The sequence below is a fragment of the Armigeres subalbatus genome, chromosome 2 (genome assembly GCF_024139115.2).
Source record: "Armigeres subalbatus isolate Guangzhou_Male chromosome 2, GZ_Asu_2, whole genome shotgun sequence".
NCBI lineage: Eukaryota > Metazoa > Arthropoda > Insecta > Diptera > Culicidae > Armigeres > Armigeres subalbatus.
This window is the reverse complement of record NC_085140.1, coordinates 164,207,089-164,221,206: the sequence shown is the minus strand read 5'-3', so window position 1 is coordinate 164,221,206 and position 14,118 is coordinate 164,207,089. Positions and strand designations below refer to the sequence as shown.

Genomic DNA, 14,118 nt, shown 5'->3' with positions numbered 1-14,118 from the left:
TACAAGATTTCCATATTATAAATAGCTGTCATATAAGCACAATCTTCAATTTAAATCCATTCGCGTTTTCAATGGTACAGCACTCAACACGGAAGTAACGCACAACTGTTATACTTTTATTTTAGCTTGCTGCGTCGTAGCAGGCATGAAAAATAAAAATGACAGTTTGTGCGTTGCTTCCGTATTGAATGGTTTGCCCTTGAAAACGCGAGTGAATTTAAATTCGGATTCCGCGAGGATTGTCTTTAGGTATATTCGTGCAATGAAGAGTGGTATAAAAAAACCTTTGTACAGGAAACTGCAATACAATTCATTCAATTACATATATTAATTTCCAGTTACTTATAAAAATATAGCAGACTGGCTAATCACAGGAAGCGATTACAAGAAGAGCCCTGTGCAAATTTGCAAGGTGGATCAATTAGGGTTTTTATTTTACATTGTTAATAAAAGTTTTGTATCGGATTTTTCGAAAGGAAAGTGCTGCGTACCATCTATGGTGTGGTCCAGATGGCGGACGGTACGTGGAGGAGGCGAATGAACCACGAGTTGCATGAGCTGCTGGGAGAACCATCCATCGTTCACACCGCAAAAATCGGACGACTGCGGTGGGCCGGGCACGTAGCCAGAATGTCAGACAGTAACCCGGTGAAAATGGTTCTCGACAACGATCCGACGGGCACAAGAAGGCGAGGTGTGCAGCGGGCAAGGTGGATCGATCAGGTGGAAGATGACTCCGTATACTGCGTGGCTGGCGACGTGTAGCCATGGACCAAGCCGAATGGAGAAGACTCTTGTATACTGCACAGGCCACTTCGGCTTTAGTCTGATTAAATAATAATAATCGGATATGTATTTTTAGTTTAAATTTGAACTTTTGCCGAAGGTAATTTACTCATAATTTTAATATATAGTGAAAAACTAGTAAATTTAAATTTTTTCGAAGAAATTTTCAAAATCGATTTATTCAATTTAAAAAAAAATACGTTCCCGTAATTTTTGCAGTGAAAGTTACTATATATGCGCCCTTTCAGATAACACCTTCAAAAAAAAATAAATTTCAGTTTTGAGAAACGATAAGGACCACCCTATCGAACTTTTTGTCCGAAGAAGCAATATTTTATTATAAACAACTTCACTGAAGACACCAAGTTTCTAAGTAGAACGAAAACGGAGGAAAATAGTTTTTTTCTGCTAAATAACTGAATCGGACCATTGTGCAGTGGCTACAAACAGCCAACGTAGTCAAGATTCAAATGAGGCTGCAGTCCTTGCGCAGGCTGAATCTGCACCAGCGGGTGGTAATGCTAAATACATTCGGTACGTCGAAGCGAAGGAGGGGCCCTCCTTAGCCGTGTGGTAAGACGCGCGGCTACAAAGCAAAACCATGCTGAGGGTGGCTGGGTTCGATTCCCGGTGCCAGTCTAGACAATTTTCGGATTGGAAATTGTCTCGATTTCCCTGGGCATAAAAGTATCATCGTGTTGGCTCAGAAACCTTGCAGTTAATAACTGTGGAAGTGCTTAATGAACACTAAGCTGCGAGGCGGCTCTGTCCCAGTGTGGGGATGTAATGCCAATAAGAAGAAGAAGAAGACGTCGAAGCTGTGGTACCTTTCATCTGTGCTGCCTCCGCTTGGGACGTTTCTGTGGAGAGGAATGTATATAACCCTTCTGTTTTTTTTTAATTGGTCCCACTGTGCGACGGTGATATGCATATACCCATGGGTACTTAAGTTCATAAATTTCAAAAGACTTCGCCAATATGATACTTTTGGTTCATTATTTCGATTCAACTGGTCACTTTGTAAATAGTTCCGGAGGTCTCTGAGGGACCTGGGATGATGACCAAAGATGGAATCAATCCGAACATCAATTACATATTTTAAACAAATCTCAATATAAACATAAGTGTTTGGAATAGGAGTCTGTTCGGGATTTGACTCAAAACGGTATCATTCAATGAAAGAACGCAATGATCCATCTACGTAATTTTATTATTGTGATGATCTATTTTTGTGAAACATAATTAGACAACCTTCAACCCCCTCACTGCGTCCATACATAAAATCGTAAATGTGAAGCTAAAGAATGTTTCCGATATAACAAAAGTTATAGCAAGCTATCTAATTGAGGCGAATATATGAACTACTTCCAATGGCGGAGGTGGAGAAAAATGGCAGTTTATCTCATGTGTCAGCTACACTGGTCTCCCTTAAATCGATAACAAGGTTTACGCTAATTCAATATGATTGAAAATAAAAGGATGTCTGCAATAGACAGATTAGCTCACGTTTACAACGTTTGTCATTATCCTGGAAAATCTACGCATAATTATTTCACCAGCAATACTCAGTCAATTAGATCACACGAGATGAGATCACAGAGATGGTCCTGAATCTAGCTGTACATAGTATGTATATGTAGTGATATTGCTGTAATATCTAGCAGATACCTGTTATTGACAAGACATCATCTGCTTTATGCAGCACAAACTACAGTGGAAGAGCGTATGCACGAACGGACTCCAATGGGAAAGCGTATTTGCCCACATAAACGGTCGTAAACGGTGAAAACCACATGGGGGGTCGCTGTTCTTCAAGAGAATGTTAATGTTTAACTGAAACGATGTTCCTCGATAGTATATAAATTGGAGAATTCACAAAGATAGGAAACAGTAACATCGTCACAATCGAACAGTGAACATTACATTCAGCAATCACATTGAATCCGAGGACAAAGTGAAAAAAGGATTACACCGACGGAACAACTCACATAAACGGTCAACATGAAAGCGACTTTTTTCGTGGTGGTTTGCTTGTGTTTCAGCATGTGTTCATCATTGCCATCCTACGATACGGATTTGGCGGATATAGAAAATGATGTAAGAGTTTCTTTTTGTGGTGTATTATAAAAAAGTTTAAAAACAATTTGGAAGTTAGGGTAAATGATATATTTTGGACATGTACATATTTTGGACAAGCCTGAGCTTCTTCGATCAATTTTAGATAATATGTAGGAAAATATTTATCGAAAGTATGATCATTGCATACTTTTACCTCAACTCTAGCGGCTCCTAATGAGAATTCACAAATCAACTATTATTTATCTTTAAAATTACCTAAAATGTAAAGCTTTCTACCAAAGTGCCTGCTGGACGCCAGTATGCAGGAGAACATGCATTATAGGACTCTTCGTAACATGCACCTGAAACACGTTTAAATTGGTTCAAACGGCAACCTTGAGGTCCTGCGGCCAAAGTTTGATTGTAATTGAGATACTAACATATTCCAATCGCTTAACATGAACTTGAGACGGATGAAAAAGGGTGACCAAAATGAAGTTATGTTTTATGCATCAGACATTTATTGGTCACCCCATGTACAGTACATGGATGAACCATTAATTGCCAACTTTCAGGCTGTTTTCAATGATATCGATAAGATTGCGAAACAATGTTAATTTCTGGTTTAATCTATGTCAGTTAAGCAAATAAATGCCTTTAAATGAATGTGGATACGTGTAGGTAAGTCATACCATTGAGATCTGTAGTTGGCCATTTTTAAATTAGGAGAAAATGACTCTGTCCAAAATATATGCATTTTCCATGTCGAAATTATATATTTGATGTCCAAAAAGAAAATATTTCAGTTCGCAGTATATCACAGTTTACACCTAGTAAACGTAATTTACTCAAAAATTGGGCAATGGAGACACAAGACTAATCATAGGTTATGTATTTGGATGAACCTAGTGGTTTTCAATTGTTTTATACTATTCAATCTCGATATATTTTCTAATGAATGTCCTGCGCTTGTCCAAAATACATCATTTACCCTATTCGCGATGTCGAAGCAAATTCTGCTCTTCCCTCCTATGAGAAATCCCATTGCTATCTGTCAGAATTTAAGTGGAACATGGCCGCCATCTCCCCCTCTCTGTTGCTCTACTGTAAAAAAACCCATAAAGAACTGTCATTGGTTGTGTGAAGAATTTTGCTTCGACTTCGCGAATTGTCTATCCGGAACAAACTTAATTCCCCTTTTATACCGAAGTTGAATCAGAATCACGCAACTTACCCAACTCTGGAAGTAGTGCGCTGGATCCGCCTAAAGATGTACCACAGATAACAGACATTGAAGCTAGAACAAATTTTATTGAAAATGCTGTGTAAACTTTTGAATTGATATACGTTGGCCCACTACTGCCATCTACTCAACTGATTGCGGCAGTACATAAGGATGCAGCTGAATCAATGAGAATAGATAGAAGGTGAGGAAGAAGACCAAATGCAAGTGTATTAGTGGATGATGGAAAATGTAAACAGCAAATGGTGACGTACATATTTGCACGGCTTCTTATGGGAGCTCGTTCGAATGTAGTAGTGAAAGCTTTTTCGCCATACACGAAAGGCACGCACACAATATATGGATTTCCATACCTTAGTATTTATTTACATTGCAGCTGAATTACAACCGTCGAACGCAGCCAATGCATTTGACAGCCGCAATCGGGCTGCGTTTTCAATAACAATGATTCTTGCGCCATCTCCAATCGATTGCCAAACGCGGTCCCAATTTAAAATACATTTGAATTAACGGTTGCGGATGTTTACACACGTATGGGATGCTAGCCTCAACATCTGTTATCTGTGGATGTACTAAACAACGCATCAATTTGTTTGACAGATGAAATTTCGGAAGAAAGTTCGCTTCGGAAGTCCCGACTTTCGAATTTTAATTTGGTGTTACGCCAACAATATGATCACATGATGATGAATGTATAGAAGTTTTTTACGCCCTGTTCTAGAGATATCTTCCGGTACCTTCGGTATATTTTTATCAATTATATAGAATATTTGAAAAATTTGTTTGAGAAACTGCATATACAGTGATCGTTCGCTAATTGAGGCACGACCTCACCCCAACTAGCGAATGCCGTTCGCTAATTGGGGCGTTTTGACAAGCGTCAATGTTGTTTACTTTTGCATTGAACAAAGGAAATTTTTACGCGCCAAAAAAAATCGATCCCGCCAAACACGGAAACAAGACGTCAACGCGTTTTTGACATCACATTCTGACGTTTAGCTGCTTTTTAATTGGGTTTCGCCCCAATTATCGAACCCCCAACTAAAAAGTGCCCCAACTAGAAAAACCCCAATTAGCGAACGTTCACTGTATATTTATTCTACACAATTCCGAGAAACCAATAAAAAAACTGTTTTTAAGCAAATTACCACCAATTCTTACGATTTTTTCGATATAGATCAATAGTTTTAGGCAAAACTCAACACCCTGGGGCACTGCCAGTTTGAAAACTGCAAGCAGTACTCCATTACTGCTGTGCAAAATGTGTGTACATGTAGTGTTTCGATTGTGATTGAAACAAGACAGGTCAGACTGGTTATAAAGCAACCTCTTTACAATGCAATTCGTTATAAGGCAATTTTTTATTCTACATAAGGAAACATAAAAAAATAAATTTCAATAATCATTTTGTTATATTCATTATTTTGTGTATTTGTCAAATTTTACATTATCAACTATAAATTGAACATGTGAAATTAAAAATATCATTAGAAAAGGGTTCTCAAACTAAAGTTTGCCACGGTCCACCTCCATACGTTTTATTCTTCGGCGAACCACATTAGTTTCTTCGACCCTTACGTGAAAGACCGTTTCGTATGGTGGCCCATGAACTATTTTAATGTAATCATCAAAATGACTATACATAGAATTCTTTCTAAAAGCTGAAAGGAAATTGTTGTTGCGAAGCGATTTGTCGTTTGGAAGCAAAATAATTAAGAAAACAAAAAAATTCACTATTGATATCGATGTTATTCTTTTGCGTGTTAAATTAAATTTTCCACTATCCAGTACAGTATCCCCCCGCTTATCCGGACCTCGTTAGTCCGGATCTCGCTGATTCAGAATTTTCCGGATTAAAAAGTATCAACACGCATTTAAAATCATTATGTTGTCAGTTTTCAAATATGTGCCATGATTTTGTTTTTGTTGATATGTATGGATTTAACAGTCGTATTAACGAGAGAATCCTCGATAGTTCGGCCATAATCTTCGGCATGTAATAATGCAGTTTTTATGAAATACTCAACATTTGAATAGGGTAGACCATTCTCCCTATGCTGCATTATTACATGCCGAAGATTATTTTTCAGTATCAAGTGATGTATGGATGAAATTTCCGCAACACTCGAAGGAAATGAACGGAAAAATTGAATTGGGCACATATTGAAAATTTATACTACGCCCAGATTATTTTTCTGGTTTTTAGACATTTTTTCAGCTAAAACTACTTAAAAGTCATAGAATAAGCACGCTAAAGATCCTAGTATCAATAAAAAAGTGATAGATAAAAGCCTAAAGGAGCTATTAACGACTAATGCTTCTATTACGTGGAGGCGACATTTCTATGAAAAAGTCTGAAAAATCACAAATCTCGTTTGATGCACACCTTTAAATCTCCATGGATTTGGATGAAAATTGGCCGAGTGTGGAACCATGCGCCAAATGTTGGGAATTTGGTCTCATCAGGAGCCGCTAAGCTGCGGGAGGATGACGGAGGTCCTTCGTAGTTCAGTAAAAAAGTGCCTGTCGAGCGTATAGGGGTCGTGGGAGCAAACTCCTCCGAAGGAAGTGATTACATTAACCAGTTATAAAGCAGTGACAACTATATTGCCACCAACAAATTATATGTTTTTTGTTTATTAACAAGAGCTCTACTTATTATTTCCCATGTAGTGGCTATATTTGCTACCAGATGAATTTGAGCCATAAAAAATTGAAATGTCAATTTGATAACAGTTTCTTTATGACCCGTTTATATATACGCTAGTTCTAGCGGACAATGCACTATCCGACAATACTAACGTGATGTTAGCACAATGTAAACAGGAATTGTCCTAGCTAATAAGCGTTTACATTATGCTAATATCCCGCTGGTATTGTCGGATAGCGCATTGTCCGTTAGAACTAGCAAATATGTAAACGGGCCATCACGAACAGATCGTATTTTCGAGTGGAAGTATTTTCATTTATAATTCGTTAAAAAAAAACAAAAGATATATTGTTTCTCGTTGGTATCAATTATTTTGAATCTCCTGTGTTAGATTATAGCGTGATTAGCGTGAAAAATGCTTTGTCTTTCTGTATACATATTAGGTTTTAGGACTTTTGATGAAATTGTTTTTTTTTTCAAGGGCTTCCCCTTGGGAACAAAAGCGCAATTTTTTTCACTTCATTTCATTTATTTAGTCTACATCTAAACAGATAAAACTGAATCAACAATTTGACGCCACAATACACGGTTCGAGGCCGCATCTCTCCATCCTCGAATACGCCCCACGCTCGCCAAGTCGTTTTGCACCTGGTCTGCCCATCTCGCTCGCTGCGCTCCACGCCGTCTCGTACCTGCCGGATCGGAAGCGAACACCATCTTTGCAGGATTGCTGTCCGGCATTCTTGCAACATGTCCTGCCCATCGTACCCTTCCGGCTTTAGCTACCTTCTGGATACTGGGTTCGCCGTAGAGCTGGACGAGCTCGTGGTTCATTCTTCGCCGCCACACCCCGTCCACCACCAAAAATGGTCCTAAGCACCCGTCTCTCGAATACTCCGAGTGCTTGCAAGTTCTCTTCGAGCATTGTCCATGTTTCATGTTCTTAGAGGACAACCGGTCTTATTAGCGTCTTGTACATGACACATTTGGTGCGGTGGCGAATCTTTTTTGACTGCAGTTTCCTCTGCAGCCCGTAGTAGACCCGACTTCCACAGATGATGCGCCATCGTATTTTACGGCTAACATTGTTATCAGCCGTTAGCAAGGATTCGAGGTAGACGAATTCCTCGACCACCTCGAAGGTATCTCCATCTATCGTAACACTGCTTCCCAGGCGGGCCCTGTCGCGCTCGGTTCCGCCCACAAGCATGTACTTTGTCTTTGACGCATTCACCACCAGTCCAACTTTTGTTGCTTCACGGTTCAGGCGGGTGTACAGTTCTGCCACCTTTGCAAATGTTCGACCGACAATGTCCATGACATCCGCGAAACAAATAAATTGACTGGATCTGTTAAAAATCGTGCCCCGGCTGTTACACTCGGCTCTCCGCATGACACTAGCGCAATGTTGAACAACAGGCACGAAAGTCCATCCGGCGCGATTCGAACGAACTGGAGTGTTCGCCCGAAATCTTCACACAGTTTTGCACACCATCCACCGTTGCTTTGATCAGTCTGGTAAGCTTCCCAGGGAAGCTGTTCTCGTCCATAATTTTCCATAGATCTACGCGGTCTATACTGTCGTATGCCGCCTTGAAATCAACGAACAGATGGTGTGTTGGGACCTGGTATTCACGGCATTTTTGAAGGATTTGCCGTACAGTAAAGATCTGGTCCGTTGTCGAGCGGCCGTCAACGAAGCCGGCTTGATAACTTCCCACGAATTCATTCACTAATGGTGACAGACGACGGAAGATGATCTGGGATATCACTTTGTAGGCGGCATTAGGGATGGTTATTGCTCGAAAGTTCTCAAGAGCCTCGCTCATAGGATACGTTTGCGTTGCGTTTGACAGTTTTCCCATGGGAAATGTGTCAAACGCAACGCAAACGTACGCTATGTGCGGGGCTCTTCACACTCCAGCTTGTCGCCTTTCTTGTAGATGGGGCATATAATCCCTTCCTTCCACTCCTCCGGTAGCTGTTCGGTTTCCCAGATTCTGACTATCAGTTTGTGCAGGCAAGTGGCTAGCTTTTCCGGGCCCATCTTGATGAGCTCAGCTCCGTTACCATCCTTACCAGCTGCTTTATTGGTCTTTAGCTGTTAGATGGCATCCTTAACTTCCCTCAAGATGGGGGCTGGTTGGCTTTCATCGTCCGCTGAACTGACGTAGTCATCTCCTCCGCTGCCTTGACTTTCACTGCCTGTACTCTCAGCGCCATTTCAAATGTTCCTCGTAGTGTTACTTCCACCTTCACCTTTTTGCCTTTCTCGTATACTAAGTATACGGTAAAGGCTATATGATCGCTCCAAAAACAAACTTTTTATAGAAGGCCCGGAGACCCATAGTGTTATATACCAATCGACTCAGTTCGACGAATTGAGGTGATGTCTGTGTGTGTGTGTGTGTGTGTGTGTGTGTATGTGTGTGTGTGTGTGTGCAAAACTACTCAAAAAATGTCACTCATTTTTCGGGCACTTATCCTTAACCGATTTGCTCGCAACAAGTTGCATTCGACGCAGAATCCTGTCCCATTGTTTCCTATTTGAAATTGGCTAGATCGGACTATGGGATCGAAAGTTATGGCCAAAATACAAATTCATACGAAAAAATCGCGTAAAAAAAGTCACTCATTTTTCGGGCACTTATCTTCAACCGATTTGCGCGCAACAAGTTGCATTCGACGCAGAATCCTGTCCCATTGTTTCCTATTTGGAATTGGCCAGATCGGACTATGGGATCGAAAGTTATGGCCAAAATACAAATTGATATGAAAAAATCGCGTAAAAACATGTCACTCATTTTTCGGGCACTTATCATCAACTGATTTGCTCGCAACAAGTTGCATTCGACGCAGAATCTTATTCCATTATTTCCTATTTGAAATTGGCCAGGTCGGACTATGGGATCGGAAGCTATGGCCAAAATACAAATTCATACGAAAAAATCGCGTAAAAAAAGTCACTCATTTTTCGGGCACTTACCTTCACCCGATTTGCGCTCAACAAATTGCATTCGACGCAGAATCCTGTCCCATTGTTTCCTATTTGGAATTGGCCAGATCGGACTATGGGATCGAAAGTTATGGCCAAAATACAAATTCATACAAAAAAATCGCGTAAAAAAAGTCACTCATTTTTCGGGCACTTATCTCCAACCGATTTGCGCGCAACAAGTTGCATTCGACGCAGAATCCTGTCCCATTGTTTCCTATTTGGAATTGGCCAGATCGGACTATGGGATCGAAAGTTATGGCCAAAATACAAATTGATATGAAAAAATCGCGTAAAAAATGTCACTCATTTTTCGGGCACTTATCATCAACTGATTTGCTCGCAACAAGTTGCATTCGACGCAGAATCTTATTCCATTATTTCCTATTTGAAATTGGCCAGATCGGACTATGGGATCGGAAGTTATGGCCAAAATACAAATTCATACAAAAAAATAGAGTAAAATATGTCACTCATTTTTCGGGCACTTATCCTTAACCGATTTGCTCGCAACAAGTTGCATTCGCTGCAGAATCCTGTCTCATTGTTTCCTATTGAGAATTGGCCAGGTCGGACTATGGGATCGGAAGTTATGGTCAAACTACCTTTTTTTAATGGAAAAATCACAAAAAAAATGTCACCTATTTTTCGGACACCTAACCTTGATCAATTTACACGCAACAAGTTGCATTCGACGCAGATTCCTGCCCCATTGTTTCCTATAGAAAATTGGCCAGCTATGGCTAAAATGCAAACTTTTACGAAAAAATCGCGTAAAGAATGTCACTCATTTTTAGGCATTTATCTTCAGATTATTTGCTCGCAACAAGTTGCATTCGACGCATAATCCTGTCCCAATGTGTCCTATTGAACATTGGCCAGATCGAAATATGGGATCGGAAGTTATGGCCGAAACACCATTTTTGCCTTTTGTCTACAAAGTATACGAAAAGGCTATACCGTGCAAATTCATAATTCGGACACTTAAGGACTTTTTTAGACAAATTAAGAATTTAATCACAAGCTACTAACCATGTCCATCCAAGTACAGTTTAATCCGAAAGGCAAGAGCCAAAGCATTCGATTCTCAAGTTAATATTCGTTCGTCGCAGTCTATAAAATGCACTAAAACTAGAATTCTTCGACTACTTTTAGAACCAAACTTCGGACACACGCACGCACTGTTTCATATTTCGGACACGTTGGACAGCTAATTTCCACAGAATATTAAATGCAAATGTTTAGTTTTCTCGTTAATTTATTCTGTTTGCCTTTCAAATAAACAATTGCTTCAAAACGATATGGCTAACTGGCCCCAAATATTACAAAATTACTTCCAAACATGTAGCCTTCCGGACGAGAAAGTTGAAACATTTCTGTGAAATATTTCAAAAAATCTTCCATGAAAATTTGGATGTCCGAAGTTTGTTTGCGTCCGAAATATGAATTTTCACGGTATGTTCGCTCCAAAACCAAACTTTTACAGAAGGCCTGGAGACCCATAGTGTTATATACCAATCGACTCAGCTCGACGAACTGAGAGGATGTCTCTGTGGGTGTATGTATGTGTAGCAGTGCTCGCACCAAAAGTGCGAAAAGTTTAGCTCACTTGGTACTTATCCTACAGATTTACTTGCAACAAATTCCATTCGACGCGGGATCCTGTCGTATTGTTTTCTATTGAAAATTTGGAAGATCGGACTATGGGCACAAAAAATATGGCCAAAATGCTTTATGTTATAAAAAACATCCAAAAAATCCTTAAAATATATAACTGGGTGAAATAAAACAGGGGTATGTACATCAAAAAGATTGGAAAAGGAAAAAATTGTAGAAATTCTTATTAGCATATTGTAGATCAAGTTGAAAACCGAAACGAGATCTCGCGATTTCAACTGGATGTACAATATCTTTGCTTAAAATAATCCAATTTTCATATAACGGACAAAGAAGTTTTTCGTTTTTACTCCTAGCTACTAGCTCATCTACTTTCAAGCAAACACATTTTACGAAGGTCGAGAAAAGCACCATCACCGCTAGGTGGATTAATCTGGGTTTTTCACTTATAATGCGTTTTTTGACTAGGACTCTTCACTAAAAAATGTAACGTGCCTTGATTTGACTGGTTTTACGTAAAACCTAATTTTTAAAAATCTTTTATTTATTTTTGTTGTTGCCTGTTTTCCCGCTTGCAAGGCAGTGGCAACTATATTGCCATCAGTGTTGTCCCACTTGCTGAGCAGTGGCAACTATATTGCCACCATTTTTCCAATGTTTCTGAACTATTTAATGTATAACAAACATACATTTGAGTTTAATACCATATCAACATCGTGCCATATTGTTGTTCTTGTTAATTCATTATTTAGATTCATCTGCCTTACAAAGGGTTATACATTACCTACATTTTTCATACTCAATCTTTAACATGTTGTCCATACGCACATTGAGTTTCAAACATGCTAATAGTAAAGAACTTTCACCCAATGCAACCCGCGTCATTTAATCATTCCTCAAATTAGTAACTATCAGTTAAACATGCAACATTGCTCAAATGATATACGATAAAAGAAAGGCATAAAATCAAGCCCAATCGTTACAAGCCACGAAAAGAAGTTTATTGGAACCTGATACGAACGACATTGATTAGAAAATATCTGTATATGTTTTCACGTGGATTATAATTATATTTTTATGAAAACTTAATATGACTTGTAGTCAGTCAGGACTTGGAGGACTCTCAGTGGAATAAACCATCTGGTGTAACTCACATGCAAACACACACGGACAGACATTCGATCAGTTTCTCAAGTTAAGTCTGAAATAGAATATGAATAAGTTGGGTTTTGGAGATGAGATAAAATTTTCCATTACAACTTTGTTGTTCGAGAAAGGCAAAACTAATAATAAAATTTTTAAACCTTATAATACGTATATATTAATCTAAAGTTATATTTATTTATTTTTCAGCAATACATGCGGCAACTAACGGAGTGGCTAGCCAATACTGATTCAAACGACTTCAACGAATTGTACAGTTCACCTGCGTGCCGAGCATGCTTCTATCGCATTCGCGACCCCTACGTGAACGTAGTCTCGGATAAACGATACGGGAAACGAAACTCAGAACTCATAAACTCGTTGCTAAGCTTGCCGAAGAAGTTGAACGACGCAGGAAAGTAACTGCGTTACATCAAGACTGCTGATGGCACTTTCATGACACCTAAAGTCGAGGATCTATGAATGCCATATCCTATAACCAAGTGCAATGTGTCCTAGTCACACCAACAACGAATGCCACTGATATATATCTCGTTCATTGAATTTCTTCTGCTGTTAGCTCATCAAGAACAGAACTAGATAAGACCAAATCCATATTGATGCTGCAAACGTAATGCAAATAAAAATAATTTGGAATAAACCAATGAAATGGTTCATTCGACTGTATAAAGTTATTCTCTATTTTAGATAAGTTGTTAATCCACGTTGCATCCGCTGACTGTAAACGAAAATAAACTATAAATAATATTTATAAAAAAGAATTCGAAATTTTTGACTTATTTACACATAAAAACCAAATTCTTTAAAAACACATGATTCTCTACAGAGTTTCGATAATACTACCCAACTAAGCTTAAAGAATCTGTGAAGAGGTCTGTGAATTGACTTACAACTATAAGGTCGACATTGTCCACGAAGTGAATAATGGTGAATGATGGTTTCATAATCACTACCTACTTAGGAGTTAATGGAATGGGTTGTAGGACAAAAGGTCGAAGGACAAAAGGTCGAAGGTCAAAAGGTCGAAAGGACAAAAGGTCGAAGGGTCAAAAGATCGAAACAAAAAATCTGAGTCAAAAGGTCGAAGGGTCAAAAGGTCGTAAGGACAAAAGGTCGAAAGAACAAAAGGTTGAAAGGACAAAAGGTCGAAGGGTCAAAAGGTCGAAACAAAAAAATCTGAGCCAAAAGGTCGAAGGTCAAAAGGTCGAAAGGTCAAAATGTCGAAAGGTCAAAAGGTCGAAACAAAAAAATCTGAGCCAAGAGGTCAAAAGGTCGAAAGGTCAAATGTCGAAACAAAAAAAAATCTGAGCCAAAAGGTCGAAGGACAAAAGGTCGAATGTCAAAAGGTCGAAAGGTCAAAAGGTTGAAAGTAAAAACGTCGAAGGACAAAAGGTCGAAAGAAAAAAGGTTGAAAGAACAAAAGATAGAAATTGCGGTTGTTGGACAAAAGGTCGAAGGTCGAAAAAATTGGGCAAAACGTCGAGTGTTGATCAACCATGTACATTTATGTTTTACCTGATATTTCATTGTTGAATTTTTCCTTCTTTTAGTCATAGGCCATTCTTTCTTGATTCACATATTTATATTTATTTGTGTTTCGCCTGA

The 14,118-nt window shown here is 39.0% G+C and overlaps 1 protein-coding gene across 1 annotated transcript; it reads left to right on the top strand.

Annotated features, from left to right (window-relative positions):
- The first annotated feature begins 2,594 nt into the window (after window positions 1-2,594).
- LOC134215423 (protein PDF) lies at window positions 2,595-13,274 on the top strand. Its single transcript, XM_062694622.1, has 2 exons — window positions 2,595-2,883; window positions 12,703-13,274. Exons 1-2 carry the CDS (start codon window positions 2,788-2,790, stop codon window positions 12,913-12,915), a joined length of 309 nt encoding a protein of 102 aa, XP_062550606.1. The 5' UTR covers window positions 2,595-2,787; the 3' UTR covers window positions 12,916-13,274.
- The last annotated feature ends 844 nt before the right edge of the window (window positions 13,275-14,118 follow it).

Bases quoted from the DNA above. Each gene is read 5' to 3' on its own strand.
- LOC134215423 (XM_062694622.1), top strand. From the start codon at position 2,788: ATGAAAGCGACTTTTTTCGTGGTGGTTTGCTTGTGTTTCAGCATGTGT. The intron at 2,884-12,702 runs GTAAGAGTTTCT...TTTATTTTTCAG, and splicing joins TGGCGGATATAGAAAATGAT to CAATACATGCGGCAACTAAC.